This window comes from Penicillium verrucosum (assembly GCF_028828655.1).
Source record: "Penicillium verrucosum strain IBT 35672 chromosome Unknown utg000004l_segment0_segment0, whole genome shotgun sequence".
Lineage (NCBI taxonomy): Eukaryota > Fungi > Ascomycota > Eurotiomycetes > Eurotiales > Aspergillaceae > Penicillium > Penicillium verrucosum.
Genome location: NW_026643213.1, coordinates 2,310,711 through 2,328,091, shown reverse-complemented (window position 1 = coordinate 2,328,091; position 17,381 = coordinate 2,310,711). Strand labels below are relative to the sequence as shown.

Sequence of the window (17,381 nt, the reverse complement as noted above, 5' to 3'; positions counted from 1 at the left end):
GACGATAGAGCCGAGACAAGGTCTAATGAGCGAAAGTGAATAGACGGATTAATCAAGGTCCTATTAGTCCCATTAATCTCAAGTCCCAATGCTGAGTTCCACTAACAAACGCGCCGCAAAGCTGGGGCCAGGGTGCAGAGCCCCTGATGGAGAAAACCGGAACAACATACCTGAGGCATAAACAGCGATCGAGAGGCCAAACAAATTGTAAAGGCCAATTACATCACAGAATAAAGACCAGAATGATCGTATATGCGTCAGCAAGTCGGATAATTCGAACTACAGAACATCAACCAACAGGAAGCTCGAAAGTCAGGACCCAGATTGCTTGAACCGGTGATGACTCAGCGTCACCTGATATGCCGGCAACATCATTCGACATTCATGATTCTCTCCCACTACCCCGTCTCCAGTTCTCTGCCCACGAATTCTCTTTCCAACGCACGCTCGAATTGCTGCAACCATGTCCTCAATCGCTGCTCTGGCTACCCGCCGGGCTCTGACCCGCCAGTCCCTCCTCCGCGCTCCCCCGCGCCGCTTCAGCTCCTCCAAGGTCGAGGAGGCCAGCCTCGACAAGGCCGGCAAGCGTGATCCCGAGCTCTACGTACGGATCCCACGAAGCAATTGAACCACGCTCGAGCTTTCATTCTAACTGCTGTACTTCTAGGTCCTTCTCGGTGTCATGTCTGGTGCTTTCCTGATTGCCGGATGGTGAGCATCCCTCCCGAAATTGCCCTACAACGCCTCAATGCCCAATGCCTCGCCCCATTTGCGCCACTGTGACGTATCAGCACTCCTGGGATTTTACCTACAATCTACCTACCACTCTCAATGGCGCATGCACATACAATGAAAAGCAAGCACGACGATCGCTAATCAGTTCGGTGTTCGCCATAATATAGGTACTTCGGCCGCAAGCCCACCTCCGTGAACTCTGAGAGCAACGTTCGCATTGGCGAGAGCGCCATGCCCTGGCACGGCCAGTCAGAGGATGGCAAGGTCTACAAGTACCAGTACCACCCCCACGGTGACAAGAGCCAGCCCCTCCGTGCTGCTCCCAGCGCCATGAACACCGTCATTGTTCCCAATGTCACCCTTCCCGAGGTATGGATGCGCTAGACCTTTTTTTTATATTTTATGCCATACGAGGGAGCACTCCAGACCTTTTTCGGAGTGTCATGTGTGATTGCCTCGGCTATTTTGGTAGGAAATGCTGACATTAGCTTCTTTTCTAACAGGACCTCCACGAGAAGTTCAACAAGTACGGCAAGGAGGAGTGGGACTACTGAACGGCTATTGATTAGCCATAAGAAGTGCCTTGAGAAGTCAAATGAAGCGAACTGCCGTTTCTTGCGGCCGGCTGCTGTACACTAAGACCGGGGAGAGGAGGGTGCTACGTGAACTTGCCATTGGGATAGCAAGAGTTTTGTGCATAGTATCCGTATTCAGATAAAGAGTCAATTGGGAATAGCTCTCTTTCTTGCGTTATATCCGTGTCCTGCTGGCTTGGTTACAAGATTTGAATTAGGCAATCTAGAACTATGCCTGACAAACCAGATGTCCAAACGCTAAAAGTGGCAACTAGCTAGCTACCTATGATGTTATGAATATAGCACAAAATCCGCGGATATCAGTGTCAATTATGGCAACACTAAAAAAAAGCTAATATGGAATAGAGAAATAGACAAGTACTCTATGGAGTCTCATTATACATGGCAGAATTCGCTCTCCTCTTACACCTTTATCTTCCACACAATCACTACTTGGTGGCTTCGTTGCCCTCGCTGGCAGGCTTAGCCTCCAAGGAGCTTGACTTCTCAACAGAGCGCTCGTTGCCATCAGCAACAGACGCGGGGCTCTCAGGGGGCACGGAGTCCTCGGCCGCACTGCCAGTCTCTGGATTCTGGCCTTGCACATCTGGGTGCGGGGGTGCGAGCTGGCCATCGACGACGGGGACCTCGTGGGCATTCTGCAAAGGCTGACCAGGCTCATAGCGCGTCTCGAATTTCACCTTACCTTCTGCTCGGAGCGAGGCTACCAGGTCCTCGTCAAGAACTTTGCCGTTCTGGTCACGGTACTCAACACGCGCCATAGACCCTTGGATCTTGGGCGCGGTGACGGCCGCTGGGTCTGATTCCTGAACAGCTTCATCTGCAGGCCCAGGTGCAGGCTCTTGGGCCTGAACTGGCGGCGGTGGGGGGTGGGGGTGGTGCTTGAGCTGCGGTTGTAGGGGCAGCCACAGGTGGCAGACTCGGCACGTACTGAGTGATGTACTGGCTCAACTAGTGGCATTTAAAAGTCCATGTTAGTCGCGGTCTCGTTGATTCGTTCAATGACCTCGCCGGGGAGGTCTCCATTTCGGAGCACTTACGTCAGTGTGGAAGGTGTTGCAGTCGAAATCCCAAGACCCGAGCAGCTTCACCTGGTTGCAGGCATCCCTAGTCCATGGGTTGCCATACACAAGTGGGGCGTAGATGGTGAACACAACAATGCTAAGACCCAGGAATATTGTCATCAGAGCCTTGCCGATCAGAGGCTTCGACGCTAGCCCCAGGCTCTTGATGCGGTTTGTGAGGAAGTCAAATTCTTGGCAGAGGACCATAATGGCGAAGTAAAGGGCAGGGAGATAGTGGTGCAAGAAGAGCTGGCGTGCCATGAGGTAAAATGGGAAATAGTGGAAGAACCAGCCCAAAACGCTGGTGCCAACCTCGTAGTCAAAGCGCTTGAACGAAGCGTGCTTGTAGTCACCACAGCTTCGCTGCCACCTAACAATGGAGAGAGCCTTGAAAACGAAATAGATTCCAATGGCCAGAGTGGTTGACCACCAAATAAGCGGGTTTCCGAGGAGGTAAATTTGGCGGTTGTCTTTGCCCCAGAAGTTGATGCCACGAAGGAGGGTAGGCCAGGAGGGCGGGCGAGAATCCCAGGCGTGGGACTCGACCAAGCCTGCGTTCGTGGTCCACATGACCTTCTGCAATTCCCAGAACTTGCCCAGGAAGCCGGGGTTCCGGTAGTTGACTCGCTCGGCGTCAGGGGCCATAGCGGGGTGCTGGTTGGACTCAATATACCAAACGCTATTGGGGAGAGTACCACCCTTTGCGCATGTCACTTCCTGCTGCTCCCATCCCCATTCCGGGAGCTTGACCTTGTGGGAAAACAGGACACAGCCAGTCATGACGTGCACCAGCTTGAACTTGGACTGGATAGTCCGCAGGCGTTTCTTAGATTCCGGAGTCTCGGACAAGGACTTAACAATCTCAACCCTCCATAAGTCATTGGCATCACCAGGGAAGCCTTCGTATCCGTAGGCGGAGACCTCATACTGCCAGTCGGCCTCAGTCACTGGAGGGCGCTCGTCGTGCGAGTGAATTCTCCGGTGAGTGATCCCATGGTAAAGTCTGATAGTCGAACCGTCCTCGATGAAACCAGGAGCAGTTAAGTTGTCCCAGGCGAATGGGCCCTCGACCTCTCCATAGGATCCTAGAGGCTGAGTCGAGTTCTCCAAAAGGAACACGTTGTTTTCATCCTTGTGGGGGTAAAGCGTGATTTGCTGCTGCTTGCTGCCCGTTGGGTACATATGAGGGTGAGAGTGCAGGTAGCCGCCCTGCGTGTTCAGGTGGCGGAGGCTGATTCGAGATCCAAACGAGACATCTGCGGGAACATCTTGCATAGACTTTGAGTTCAAAGTTGCCTGGAATTCTGATGACATGAAGCCGTCACCTTCTCCGGGGTTGACCAAGCATGTGAAGTGAATGGCAAACATGGCAAGGTAGAAGCCTAGGGGAATGAAAATGAGACAGAAGACCCGAGAGAAGAAATGCTTGAGCCACAGACGCTATAACAATCCAAATGTTAGCAAAAAAACACGGCTTGATCTGAATCTGTGAATCTGGAAAGACATACCGGTGTGACATTTTTAGCATCACCCAACAGTACCCACAACTGGAGAACCGTGAGAGATCCAACCCAAGCCATAGTGAAGAGACCAACCCACTTCACACTCAGGGTTGCACCCAGAGAAAGACCGGTAAACACCAGCCAGAACCACCACGGGCCGCGGAAGGCATAAGCCGGTCCCAGCTCTTGTTGGTTGGTGAAGCAGCTGAAGGCCAAAGCTGTCAGGGCGGTAAAGAAAATCAATGGGGAGTCGAGCAGAATAAGACGAGACTGAGTGACCAAAGCGTTGTCAAAGATAACAAGACCAGCACCTAGGAGCGAAGTCGAAGTTCGGCACCCGGTAACCTTGAGGGTGAGGAACATCAATGGGACAGTCAAAACACCCAGGATAGCTGGAAGCATGCGCATCGCCACATAGGGCACACCAGGCTCCAAATAATCCTTTCCAATATCCTTGAAGTCGAAGTTTCCGTCGAAACCAGCCAGCCAGCCAGCCAGCGTAAGCAGCAGTTTAGCTAGCGGGGGGTGCACATCCATGAAGAATTTTCCCTTGATGTATTTGGAAGCAAATCCACCGAAGCTGTTTGAGCGCAAATCATTAGTCTCCGTTCGTTTTTATTTCGATGTATAACACAATATTGGTGGGGAACGTACTGGACTTCATCGAAGACCACGCTGGTGGGCTGATAGATTCTGAATAGACGAACGGCCGTGGCGATCAGAGTCACCAGTACAACAAGCTTATAGTCCGAACCGGGGAGTTTGAATATATCATTATTCTTCACACCATCCGAGGCGTACGTCTTCTGGGGCACCGGCAAAGGCTTGCGGCTCTTGGGTTTAGGCGACCGACTAGGCGAGCGCCTACCACGGCTCTGCGGCCGTACGGCCAGTGTGTCTTTCGATTTCTGGGCCATATTGTCCCGATACAGGTGTTAAACGACGTCAGCGGTTCAGGAGAATGGCGCGCGGGATCCGGAATGTCGAGGAGAGAAGATAGGAGATTTGTGTGTAGTTTGGTTATAGTTTAATCGTTAATGAGAGGCTTCTCAAAGTTCAATGAACGAGTGGACGCTGTCGAAAGCTGCTTTCGATCTCGAGTTGTCAACCGTTCAATGGCTTCAGGCACCACACCAATTTAATGATTGTGTAACAATGAGGAAAAAGGCCCCATGACAGGGAAAAAAAAATAAGAGATTAAAGGAAAAAAAGCTGTTGAAGGGAGAGTAAGAAAAAAAAAGAGGACGTTGAAAAACCAGAATAGAATATAATTGAACGCAGATGGCAGCAGATGGACGAAAGCGTGCAGTTCCGCCTTGAGGCCAGATCAACGGCGGCTGTGGAGGTCAACATGTGAGCCCCTTAGTTTTTAGCCCCCCGTATTGTGACGGTCTTTACGGTAGTGGAATTTAGAGTCAGAATACTATATGTTTTTTTTTTTTTTTTGAAAACTATACATATATTGGTATAGAATTAGTGCTTTAGATATGAATTGGCTATATCTATTAAAAAAAAAAAGAAAGTAAGTAAACATTCCCTATTCTGTCTGGACTGCATTTCAGTGGAGAGGCCGCGCATGGATACACCGCCACAGCACACACCGCCATAATACTGCCATTGTCTGTGGCAGTGACCCAGGGTGTGGCTGGTGAAAGCTAGTCAGCACGTCCTAGATCGTCTGCGATTCTACTCCCAAGACCCCCATTCCTTCGTATTCTCGCCATTCACCATGGAGTCGTCAAATGGAAACACACCTCACCCAGAGGCATCTGAGGGGGCTCTAAAGCCTCCAGAGGGCATGGTTCTCCCCCCAAGGATATCCGAAAAGCCATTGAGACCACAGCAAGCTACGTCGTTCGCCATAAAGGTACCTTTGAAGACCGTATCCGCCAGAAGGAAAAGAATAACTACAAATTCTCCTTCCTAACCCCTGGAGATGCCTATGAGCCCTACTATCAATGGTACACAGCCGAGTACAAAGCAGGCCGAGTAGCAGGACCAGGAGGGCGAGCTGGCGAGACCGTCGTCGCCGCGGTACCAGAAAAGCCCAAGGGGCCACCTGAACCGTCCTCGTTCCACTTCTCGGCGCGCATGCCTATTATCAACGCACAGGATTTGGACGTGGTCAAACACACGGCGCTATTTGTCGCAAAGCGCGGGAAGTCATTCATGACTGCACTGTCGCAACGCGAGGCCAGAAATTTCCAATTCGACTTCTTACGGCCACAACATAGTCTCTATCAATTCTTCACACGATTGGTCGACCAATACACTATTCTGCTTCGTGCCGAGGGAATCGACGGGGCGACTACATCCACGAAAAGAATCGCAGAATTGGAAGAAAATGCAAAGAACAAATTCCACGTCATGGAGCGTGCTATGCAGCGGGCAGAATGGGTGAAATATCAACGGAAACAGAAGGAAGAGAAGGAGGAACAAAGTGAACAGGAGCGCACTGAGTACGCCCAGATCGACTGGCACGATTTCGTCACGGTTGAAACCGTCGAGTTCACCGATCACGAGGACCTCGCGGAGTTGCCACCTCCAACCTCCGCCAATGACCTACAGTCCGCCTCTCTTGAGCAAAGAGCGACACTTTCCCTCAGCACACGACGCATTGAGGAAGCGATGCCCACCGGCCTCGACGAACCCGTCTACTACAACGCCTACCCAGTCCAACCCGCACCCGAACCCGCACCCACAGTCTCGCCCTACCCAGCAGGCCCCCACCCCCCCCGCAGCAGGCCAGTACACAAATCCAGAAGAGGACCAGCGCATCCGCGAGCGAATGCAAGCGCGCGACCAGGCAGCCGCCGCTCAGGCAGCAGCCCAAGCCGGCCCAGGCGAACAGCCAATGCGCATCCGATCAGACTACGTGCCCCGCGCCCAGGCGCGCCGCCAACAAGCCCAGATGGCGATCTGCCCTTACTGCAGCCAGAAAGTGCCCGCCAACGAGCTGGACGAGCACATCCGGATCGAGCTGCTCGATCCGCGTTGGAAAGAACAGCGTGCAAAGGCCGAGGCCCGCAGTGCCACTACCAACCTCTCCACCGTCGACGTGGCCGGCAACCTCAAGCGTCTTGCAAGTCAGCGCAGCGATCTCTTCGATACTTCTCCCCTGGACCCGGAGGAAGAATCTCGCCGCAAGCGACTGGCTACGGGTCTCGAAGGCTCGGCTGGTCCTCAACACCCGAACGCTGCCGTGCAGAATCCCAACCCTCAGAGCACGAATATCGAAGACCAGCTCAGACATATTCATCAGCTTGCCAAGAAATGATATCCCCCACCATCTACATGAAGTTCAGACGGGATGTTCTCGTTCCAAAATTGAGGTTTCCTGGGGTTTTTCTTTCTCGAACGTATCTGTTCTGCCATTTGTGGAGTTTGGGAGGGATGAAATCTGGATGATGAGCTTCTTTTTTCTGTTTGTGTACAATAGCCCTCTTACTCTTAACCTCACGAAACATCTTGTCTGGTCTATGCTTCTTTTCATCGTATTTACTATTTGATGCTGTCTATATTGCATACGACGTAGTGCTGATCCTTTTGGACATTGGTGGCTAACGTGTTACTTACATCTTCTACGGTATATGTATGTATATGCAATTTGATTCAAATTCATCTATCATTTATCACGATATTCCACCACCAATGGGGCCCGGTATCAGCATCGCCGCGAGTCCAAAGTGGGAACGAACAAAAAGGGGAAAAGAACAGAAACAGTGAAAATCCATAATACAACACCTGGTCCAAATATCCGCCGGAAAAGGAAGGGACAAGAGAAAAACAAAACACATTATTATGTATACATGGTCGAAAGTGAAAAGGTTGATAATAATACAAGAGGCCATGCCGCTGAAAGCGAAGAAATGGATACTCCAAAAGCCAGAACCAATGAGGAACATCATCAAGAGGTAACCTAATGGGTGATTAAAGGTAGAGGTGGAGGTAGAAGCAGAAGCAAAAGTAGCATCTCCAAAAGGCAGGTCTGTATCAATGACCAGGAGGAAGTTGAAGAGAATTAAGTGACTGAAGCAAGAATGTAATGCCAAAGGGTGGGGGAAGACATTAGGCGGATCATAAAATGTTGGGTAAACCGTGTAGTCGTCTCACTCGTGTTGATCGCTTGTGATTAACCGAGGTCAAGAGTTGCTCAAACCATTGGGTTTGGCGGTGTCTGTGGCTGTATCTGTCTCTCGGCGCTGAATGATCGAGGGTTCGTCGAGGATAGGTTCCGTGGCACTGGGTTGAGTGATATATGTGTGCGTGTTTGGATTATGAGTGATTGAGGGCTCGTTGGGGGTAGGTTCCGTGGCACTGGGTTGAGCGATGTCTGTGTGTGTGTTTGGACTCTGAATGATCGAGGGCTCGTTGAGGATAGGTTCCGTGGCACTGGATGCAGCGATGTCTGTGTGTGTGTTGGGACTATGAGCGATTGAGTGCTCGTCGAGGATAGGTTCCGTGACACCACTGGGTTGAGCGATAACTGTGTGTATGTTTGGAGTATGAACGATTGAGGACTCGTCGAGGACAGGTGCCGTGGAATTGGTATCCACGTCGGCGCTAGCCTCTTCATAAACGCTTGCTACCGAATCGATAGAAACTCGCTTTGGTTCCGAGCCACTCAAGGAAGCGCCATCGTCCCTATCATAGATAGAACTTTGAGGTCGAGGGAGATCAGGGTGGGTTATGTGATCAGTAGCGGATTGTGTTTCCGGTGCGAGATGATCGGCCGCTAGGGATACTTTCTCCACCCTGGGCTCGAGGTAAGTAACGTCCACAGGATAGAGATACTGGTCATCATCGTCCTCAGGGGTGTCAGGATTAAATTCTGTGCTGGCCAGCTCGGCCTCTGGTTCGCTTGGGCGATTGCACAATGGAACGATGCCTCCTCCGACACGGGACCAGAACATCCTCTCTCTGAGGCGGATGGTCTCATCCCAGATCTCCTTTTCTTCTTCGGTGTCGCCAGCCCGAAGATGTCCATCAAGGATGAGACGCAAGTAACCAGTGAACTCGCAACACGAGCGCACTCTCTCTAAACAGAGAATACAAAGTGAGTACCTTTGAGCGGTCTCGCTATCTGACGTTCGGAAACGATGGGTTCTCTCGTTAGGCGTGCCGGGTCTGCGTTCACCACAGACAGAGCAGGGGAAATCGAATTTCTTGGCTGCTGGGGGCATTGGCTCCACGACAAGACTTCCGTCGCAGATACTACTTAGAACGGTGCGTCGGGTCAACCATGAGATCCCCGGCGCTAGATCTAGTCTCAGTGTAGGTTCAATATCCTCCATGAGCACCCGCTTGTAGAAGCGAGTTTCCTTCAAGGAAAAATTCGATCCCGTTGTGGAAGACATGCTCCCATTGGGGGAATGGGTAAACCCTTTGGTGGGTGATGAGGTCGACGATGGAGATCCTCCACTAGCAAAGCCTGCCAGGCCCATCACGTTCAGGCCTCCATATGACCCACTAGCAGCACGGCTGGGAGGTTTGGAGCTCCGAGAGAGGACCAGAAGATCGCGGAAATCCTCATAACCTTGCAAATCTGTCCGGCATACCATGCGGAGGAACTGCGGGAAGCTGGAGGAAGGGCCTGGAGTGAACTCCTCGGGGCTTTCAATCAATATACGATCGGGTTCAATGTCAGTCTCTTGGGTACTAGAGCCTTGCGCTTGTGAGAGCTCATCCGGGGACGATGGAGTGGCAGTGGCACGGCTTTCGACGTCATCTTTGTGAAGATTCATCGCTTGCATGACGGACTTGAGCTCGGCAAGCTGGTCCTGGTGCGATGCCAGGAGCAACTCGGTGTCTTTGACTTGTGAACGTAACTGTTCATTCTTCTTCTCCACTGCCTCCCGCTCAATTTTCGCTGCAGCTACCATCTAAAGTGATGTTAGAATTGAATTTATATTGCACATGTTGAAGGAGATTATTGACCTTATTGGCTTCTTCGAACAGAGCCGCAGTAAGGGTTTCCACTTCCTGCTCAATGTTCTTCCTGCCCTTTTCAGCAGCGAGCCGCTGGGTTGTTTCTTCTGCTAGGGCATCCCGTAATTTCGAGGTTTCGCGATCAGAGTCGAACTTCTTGATATAGACTTTGTTATCCAAGTCTCGCCGATACTTCTCATTCTGGAACTCTAGAGCTTGAATCTTGCCCTGGGCCAGCTCTAGCTCTTGACGGGTAGCAACCAGGCTGTCATCGAGGTCTGTTTGGTTGTTGATGGCCTGGATCAATTTCACAGACAATGCTGCTACTTCGTTACTCAAATCGGGGTGGTGAGACGATGACGTCGAATGTGAGACCTCCGACCCGACCATCAATCGCGGGTCCTGCAAGGTGCTGAAACTGCTTTCATCGAATCCGGGGGTCTTTGTTCCATTAGAAGAAGCGATGTCGGAGAGATTGGTAGTCGACTTCGCTCTGACGACGGTTCGGTCGGGAGATAATGACCGGTGCTCGGAGGAGAGTGACCTCTTGTGGGCGTTGCGCGGGATCATATTGGATGGGGAGAAGAAGCTATGATGGGTGGTTTGAAAGGCAATTAAACTGCCCCACCTAAAATGTCAATAACTGAAGTCCTAAAAAAGGACATCTTGATGGATGACTTACTCGGCCATGATGAGTGACGTAGAAGGCGTTGGGGGTAGAGAGGGGGAGGTAAGGGCAAGGAGAGAGTTCGCTCGTCACTAGATCAAGACCAAGATCACGTCCAGAAAGGCTCCGGTAGACAAGTTACTCTCCACGCCATTCACAGCCAAAGAGGTAAGTGTTAGAATAGAAAGGTCGCGCGTACGCGGTCGAGTATGTTCACGGGGTACGTAATAAGCTTAAAGATAGTGAAATCCAGATTTGGAAATGATGAAAATCAGGATTGCCGTAGACACAACAGAAATGAATGCGCTGAAAGTGAAGAGAAGGATTGAATCGCCACAAACAGGACTGACCGGAAATATCAGCCTGTCGAGGATGTCAAGGAAGTCAGGGTTGCAGCGTGAGGATGAATCGAGGCTTAGTCACCTCGGATATGAAATGGATTAGACACGGACTATTGAAGGATTGACTGCGCACTATGCACTTGTAAGAAGCTGAAGATTTTTAATAGGAGATGTGCCCAGGTGAATATGGGGGTTTTTTTTTCTTTCGAAGGGGAAAGAAAGATCAATGTGAGGGGGACAAATTCAGCATCGCCACCCGGAGACGGGACGGAGACACCCCGGGCGCTTCAGATAGACTTCTCTTCGGGGGAATAGTTTGGAGCTAACCCTGAAGCTATCGATCGGTTATGGAGTACTTAGGCAATTTACTTTTCAATTTTGAGATTTACCCCTCAAAAGGTGCAGTAGAGAGTATTTCGTACATTCATGATCCAACATACAGTGCTTTTAGTGGCTGCCTAGGCGCCTAAGTACATGTTAAGGACTTATCACGCAAAACATACATATGACAATGTGAATAGTTAACTATATATAGTAAGATACTATCCCTAAATGAAAATAAAGAAACATACAATTTATATGCATCCATACAACATACAACATACAACATACAACATACAACATACAACATACAACATAGGTGTACAGAGGTGGAAATATAGTTCCACGTGTAAATTCCCCCCCAGACACTTTGTGTACTACTACTAGTACATAGATAGGGGAGTGGCATTTAACATAAGAATAGTATAGCTCTAACATTATGTATTTACTACCTATCTCTTATATATCTCTAGTTATCTCCTATTATTTGACAATTTGGGGGATTCTTAATTGTCTTCTGTAGAGGGTGAGGACGATTCCATACAAAATATATAGTAGTTGAATATATACATTATAACAATAATCATCATTTCCAGGACAATTAGATTATTTCAATTCCTATTTCTCTAGTAACCACATACTCTACTAATTATACTATTGTATACATACCTAGGTAGTTGTAGTTAAGACTACCCCGGAATAATGTATGGTCGTTCCACCCCTCCATACCCAGGCGAGCCCAAGTGGGGTTCACCAATTTAATCCTCGACTCTTCAACATTTGAACAATCCAAGACCCCTCACTATATTTGAATATCCACAATGGCAGACGCAGAGTTAGAAGAGGTCAGTCTCACAACCATATCATGAATCATGAAAAGTCTGCGCCCTTTGATTCTGGTCCTAAGAGAGAAAAAAAAATAGATCCGACGAGCTCGTCTCGCGCAACTCCAGCAACAAGGACCCCGCGGAGGTGGTCCAGGTGGTCAGGATGGTGGCGAGCAGGCACAGCAGAGGAGGTAAGTGTTGGATTAAGTCGCAAGAATATGCTGTATGCTAACCAACTCGATCAGACAAGCAGAGGGTAAGTCTCCAGATCTAACGTTTCATCAACCCACCGATTCGCATTCGATGGACTATGGACAACATCCTTATATCGCCGCATTTCTAACCCTTCCTTGATTTTTACCTTAGCCGAACAACGCGCTTCGATCCTGCAACAAATTCTCGACCCCGACGCCGCCGATCGCCTAGGCCGTATCCGCCTCGTTAAGGAATCTCGCGCAACAGATATCGAGAACCGTCTCATCATGCTTGCCCAGTCGGGACAGTTACGGGCGAAGGTAACCGAGACACAGCTCAAGGAGTTGTTGGGGGCTGTTGCAGAAAACCAGCGCAAAGAGGAGGAGGAGCACAAAATCGTTATCTCTCGCCGCAAAGGTGGGTGGGATGAAGATGATGATCTTTTGGACCTCTAAGGGTCGCATAAAATTTGATTGATGATCACTTGAGCTTATGGCCCTTTTTGTTTCTTGCATTCGGATACCTCTGTTACTATCCGCTCGTGGCCCACTGGGAAAATCTACTCCAGGCGTTATGGTCCTTCGTTCTTTTATACTACTTCCAGCTCGGTTGAAATCCAGGGCAATCGGCCTTGCATCGGTGATATGGTTTACAACGCTCCAATAATCATACATCTCTCCCTATATTCAAGATCCATCGCTCCGGCAGGACCGCAATCCAGCTCAGCTCGAAGCCTGTTGCTGTCTCTCCTTTTCCCGCTTCTGCTGCTGCCGAATCATCTTTCGAATCTCTCTTAGATCCGGCGGACGTTCAATATTCAGCTCGGCTCTAAGCTCGTCCACATCCTTCTCCAACACCTCTTCCCAATAAACATTGATAAGCTCCTTACTCCGCAGCCCACTGCGAATAGCCCACGGGAGATGTAACGAGAGGAACCGCTCTTTCTCAGCGGGCTTCATCCGCACGAAGGCGAATAGACTCAGCCCGGTCATGGGCAGAAGTGTGTTCAGGAACTCCAGCGCCTTAAGAGCCAGCTCGCCCTCCACAAAAATCGGTAGACCCGTCACGGCGTGGTAGAAGTCATGACATTCGCGGTATCGCTGCATGACATATGCACATTCTTCATTGTCGATGTACTGGACATTATCTCGGGTGTCGGGTGATACACCCTCACGATCTAGCCATTTAGCGTATGTCCGGCCGACGGAGTTCTCGGGGAGCGTGCGGAGATGGTCCATTTTGAGGGTTTCGGAAGTGATGCGGGGCCGATCACGGAGAATGCGGCGCCCTGTTGGATCAGAGAGCATGGCATCACGTAGTCGGTATATGAAAAATGGAGTCGCGGTGGCTTCGCCCAAGGCCGCAATGAGATCTATATAATACCGTGTTAGACCATGATCCGAGATCTTATACTGGCTCTGTAGGAAATTATATTCACGCACCCGCTCTTCTAGGGTTGATAAGGGACCCAATTGCCGAGCCTAAGGCCAGAGCCCCGCGTTCGATAGTGGTCAATGGGACATGGCCGGGATAGTTTGGTGGTGGGCGGTTCAGAACGGAAAAGGGCCGTAGAGTGCTTGCAGCTGATAGATTTGGACTGGCAGCCAAGGCTCGAAGCTCAACTGCTCCACGCCTCCCGAGTACCGACATTATGAATCCCAAAGCCAGAGGAACTTGTGCATGGTCTGGGAATGAAAGTTGAAATGAAAGTCGAAGTGGTATGATTATCAGATCGGCAGGGACAGCATAAGTGGCTGTTGTGCCCTGCCGTAGATCGCGATAACGCTGTTGATCGTCGATAACTTGCATCTGCTCCACATTGTAGAGTGAATTTCAGACATCGACGCGTTTCAAGACTACTAAATATTCCTTTTAGGCTTTTTTTGCCTTGAAAGAACAGGATACAATTGAACAGGCCCCTCTGAAGGTGTGTTCTAGCAAATGTATATCTCTCTAACTCAATCCCTATCTCGTAGTACATTCTGACTGGAGCAAGTTCTCAAAGCCTGCCAAGAAGCACAAAAACCATACAATATGAAGCCAGAATGGTGGCCTGGGGAAGAGCATGAGGCTTTCACCGAATGGGCAACCTCCAATGGCATAGACACCAACTCGGTGACCCCAGCCCGGTTCCAAGGACGTGGGTTGGGAATGATGGCCACCCGGAGTATCAAAGTATGAATCCCAAATCTATGCATACACCTCATTTGTATATATACTCACCAAGTATCTATTCAGAAAGGGGAGTTTGTCCTCCGAGTGCCGACAAAGTTGATGCTAAGGGTCGAAGATATTCCTTCGACTTTCATCGACAAACTCCCAGAAGACATTGCTGTACAAGCGCTGCTGGCGGCATATCTCACGCACGGCGCAACAGATGAATTGTCAAAATACGAGTTATGGCAAAAGTCATGGCCCAGCCGCAAAGACTTCGAAGACACCATGCCGATCCTCTGGCCAACCGCCCTGGGAGGACCGCAGTTGCCCAGCAGCAAAGACGACTCGACTGACTCGGAGCAGCCAAGTCTTCTCCCGACGTCAATTTCAGGGCTCTGGAATAGTCTACAGCCAGGTCCAAAGACGAGGAAATACAGCGCAGACTACCAGAACATTCTTTCGCAGCAGGCTCAGCGGTTGCGCAAAGCATGGACGGATGTCATTTCTGCCTTCCCGGAGACTAACTGGGAGAAATTCTCATACCACTGGCTGATTGTGAATACGAGGAGCTTCTACTGGATTGGTAAAGGACAGGAAACACCGGAAGACCCTGATGATGCGATGGGGCTGGTGCCTTTTGCTGATTATTTTAATCATGCAGATGTCGCTGTGGGTGATTTTTCTGTTTCATGTTATATTGACCAAGCTAACATATAGTTGCAAACAGCGGGATGTCAAGTTTGATGAGAATACATACGAATTTCGCGCTACGAAAGATTATGAGGAGGGCGAGGAAGTGTACATGAACTACGGCAGTCATCCGAATGATACTTTACTAGCAGAATGTGGGGAAGCGTTGTTATCTTCTTCTTTTCGATATGCTGACTTTGTTCCTTCTATTCTATAGATGGCTTCTTCCTTGATGTGAATGAAGCAGATTCGATCTATCTCGACGATATCGTCTTTCGGGATATTCATTCCGCCGAACAGCAAGAGGATTTGTGGTTGAATCAGTATTATGGGTATGTGATTTGGTTTGATATTTTACATGAAATGCGCATTTTGCACGCGATATATACAGTTCTCTACTGACACAGCGCTAGTAACTACCAAGTCACTCCCCATGGACCCTGTTACCGCACAGAGGTCGCTGCATGTCTGAGTTATATGAAGGAGGAGGATTGGCGGAACCATGTTCTTGAAGGCCAATCACAGGGCTTGGATGAGAGTCAATCTGAGGCCACCATCAAAAGGTGGATTCTGACATATGCCGCAGAGGCAGATGCAACTATAGCAGCGCTGCAGAAGGCCATGGAACTCAACACCACAGTTCAAGCACACCGTCCAAAAGCAGAGATGCTGCTGAGGCGATGGAGGCAGATCAAGGATCTTTGCGATCATGCAACTAAAACCATCTCTGTATAGAGATTGTCCGCAAATAATTTAGATTGTTGTTGAATTTTTTTGACCCGCTCACACACAGAGAGACATGAGTAGGAGTCATGGTAGAGTAGGAATTCGAGAGAGTAGAAGGTAGTCCGGAGCTTAAATGGGAGGTTCATTGGTGGAGATGACGTTGTCGAGATCGAGGGGAATCGCGCCAGCTTCTCGGCTGCGATGGGTAGCAGCTTTGGCAGCGACCAAATGCTTGATCATGTAGTTGAGTGCGCATTTGATACCCAGTTCTTCACCACGACGCACAATCCATCCGTTGAAGTATTCAATCTCTGTCAATCTCCGCTGGTTGATATCTTGCTGCATCGAACTGTGGTTCTTGGCCGTGTTGCTTGCGATGTTCACGACCAAACGACGCAGCCGTTCTGGGGAGAAGCGGTCTTCGATGCCCGGGATACCTTGCAGTTCAGGAAGAGCACAGATCACGGCGGAGATCTCAAAAAGTAGCAGCCGCATGACACGAGTGAAGCTGAACGAGTAGAGGATTTCGCCATTGGTACAGTCGCTCAGTGCAGTCAGGGGATTGATGACGCAGTTCACTGCCAATTTCTCAAGTTGATATTGCAACAGACCCGCTGGTGTGTCAGCCACGGCGACCAAGGGCGGAGTGAGAGTCAACAGGCGCAGAAGATATTTTGTGGACGGCGCCCACGTATGGTCAGCTTCCGGTGTTGTGGGAGGGATATTGGGATTTCCAACCGGGCTGAGGATGGTGGTCCCAACGCCTAAATGCGAAATCTTGAACGAGTCGTTCCTACCCAAACCATGGCTGAAGACCGTTTGGATGTAATGTGGTCGATTGTTCGGATCGGGGAAAATATTTCGATTGATAGAGTCGAGTACGCCCATGCCATTATGGACAAGACAAATGGTTGAGTCTTTGGTCAGGCGGTGACTAATATCTTTAATGGCAAGTTCCGTGTGATGCGCCTTGGTGCAAATAATCAGGCATTCGATGGGGCCATTATCTGGCGGAGGCTCAGAATTAAACGGCAAGGGCCGGTTGTCAACAGGCGGCATCGTATACCATCTTCCTTCTTCGTCCACTGTTTCAACATCAAATCCAGTCCTGACATCGTCAAGGCCATGGGTGCTGACAGAAATTTGTCCCCTTTTTCGAACAAAGGCTTGGTAGAGATAGTCATTGTGCAAGCAGATTGTGATTGGCGGCGGTGATCGTCTCGTGGCTAAAGAATGAGCAAAGAAGCAACCTAGATTGCCCATTCCGAGGATATGCACTCGTCCTGACAGAGGGGCATTGGTATCATGGTTGACCTCATGCAACTCTTCCTTCCATGTTGAGATAAATCGTGTGTTTGGCCCGCCATAGACCTGGAACCGGGAGCGAAAACATGTACCAAGGATGCTAGTTCGCCATAAAGAGCGGGGACGAAATGTCGACTGCATTCTGAGAGCGTTGAGGAAAAGCTCCCCGGTATATCGGATTGAGTTGCAAGTATGTGTTTGGCGATGAGAGTAGGTTAAAACGATAGGTTTGACGAAGTATCGATTCTTATGTCATGGGTATTGTCAAATAGGTAAGAGCCCGGCGGCTGGTGTGTCCACCAAGGCCTATTTTTGTGCAATCAAGCA

General features: G+C 49.9%; 8 protein-coding genes across 8 annotated transcripts; 4 read left to right on the top strand and 4 right to left on the bottom strand.

Annotated features, from left to right (window-relative positions):
- Positions 1-463: 463 nt before the first annotated feature.
- On the top strand, positions 464-1,289 carry N7516_010276 (uncharacterized protein; the record flags this gene model as incomplete). The annotated part of the gene is made up of 4 exons (XM_057222995.1): positions 464-604; positions 668-711; positions 903-1,104; positions 1,239-1,289. 4 exons carry the CDS (start codon positions 464-466, stop codon positions 1,287-1,289), a joined length of 438 nt encoding a protein of 145 aa, XP_057070216.1.
- A 470-nt stretch (positions 1,290-1,759) lies between these two features.
- Positions 1,760-4,814, bottom strand: pmt1 (protein mannosyltransferase 1; the record flags this gene model as incomplete). The annotated part of the gene is made up of 4 exons (XM_057222994.1): positions 1,760-2,218; positions 2,372-3,835; positions 3,904-4,477; positions 4,552-4,814. The coding sequence occupies 4 exons, from the start codon at positions 4,812-4,814 to the stop codon at positions 1,760-1,762; spliced, it is 2,760 nt and encodes a 919-aa protein (XP_057070215.1).
- An 812-nt stretch (positions 4,815-5,626) lies between these two features.
- Positions 5,627-7,174, top strand: N7516_010274 (SURP domain-containing protein; the record flags this gene model as incomplete). Its single annotated transcript, XM_057222993.1, is given in 3 exon segments — positions 5,627-5,698; positions 5,713-6,549; positions 6,572-7,174. The coding sequence occupies 3 exon segments, from the start codon at positions 5,627-5,629 to the stop codon at positions 7,172-7,174; spliced, it is 1,512 nt and encodes a 503-aa protein (XP_057070214.1).
- An 865-nt stretch (positions 7,175-8,039) lies between these two features.
- On the bottom strand, positions 8,040-10,515 carry N7516_010273 (guanine nucleotide exchange factor SEC2; the record flags this gene model as incomplete). The annotated part of the gene is made up of 3 exons (XM_057222992.1): positions 8,040-9,779; positions 9,835-10,453; positions 10,508-10,515. The coding sequence occupies 3 exons, from the start codon at positions 10,513-10,515 to the stop codon at positions 8,040-8,042; spliced, it is 2,367 nt and encodes a 788-aa protein (XP_057070213.1).
- Positions 10,516-11,975: 1,460 nt separating this feature from the next.
- On the top strand, positions 11,976-12,631 carry N7516_010272 (DNA-binding protein; the record flags this gene model as incomplete). Its single annotated transcript, XM_057222991.1, has 4 exons — positions 11,976-11,999; positions 12,078-12,172; positions 12,227-12,237; positions 12,348-12,631. The coding sequence occupies 4 exons, from the start codon at positions 11,976-11,978 to the stop codon at positions 12,629-12,631; spliced, it is 414 nt and encodes a 137-aa protein (XP_057070212.1).
- A 267-nt stretch (positions 12,632-12,898) lies between these two features.
- Positions 12,899-13,860, bottom strand: coq4 (ubiquinone biosynthesis protein COQ4; the record flags this gene model as incomplete). Its single annotated transcript, XM_057222990.1, has 2 exons — positions 13,619-13,860; positions 12,899-13,548 (listed from the first exon to the last, which is right to left on the bottom strand). Exons 1-2 carry the CDS (start codon positions 13,824-13,826, stop codon positions 12,899-12,901), a joined length of 858 nt encoding a protein of 285 aa, XP_057070211.1. The 5' UTR covers positions 13,827-13,860.
- A 350-nt stretch (positions 13,861-14,210) lies between these two features.
- On the top strand, positions 14,211-15,758 carry N7516_010270 (uncharacterized protein; the record flags this gene model as incomplete). Its single annotated transcript, XM_057222989.1, has 5 exons — positions 14,211-14,351; positions 14,415-15,002; positions 15,061-15,178; positions 15,241-15,355; positions 15,431-15,758. 5 exons carry the CDS (start codon positions 14,211-14,213, stop codon positions 15,756-15,758), a joined length of 1,290 nt encoding a protein of 429 aa, XP_057070210.1.
- Positions 15,759-15,878: 120 nt separating this feature from the next.
- On the bottom strand, positions 15,879-17,195 carry N7516_010269 (ketopantoate reductase family protein; the record flags this gene model as incomplete). Its single annotated transcript, XM_057222988.1, has 1 exon — positions 15,879-17,195. One exon carries the CDS (start codon positions 17,193-17,195, stop codon positions 15,879-15,881), a length of 1,317 nt encoding a protein of 438 aa, XP_057070209.1.
- Between the last annotated feature and the right edge of the window lie 186 nt (positions 17,196-17,381).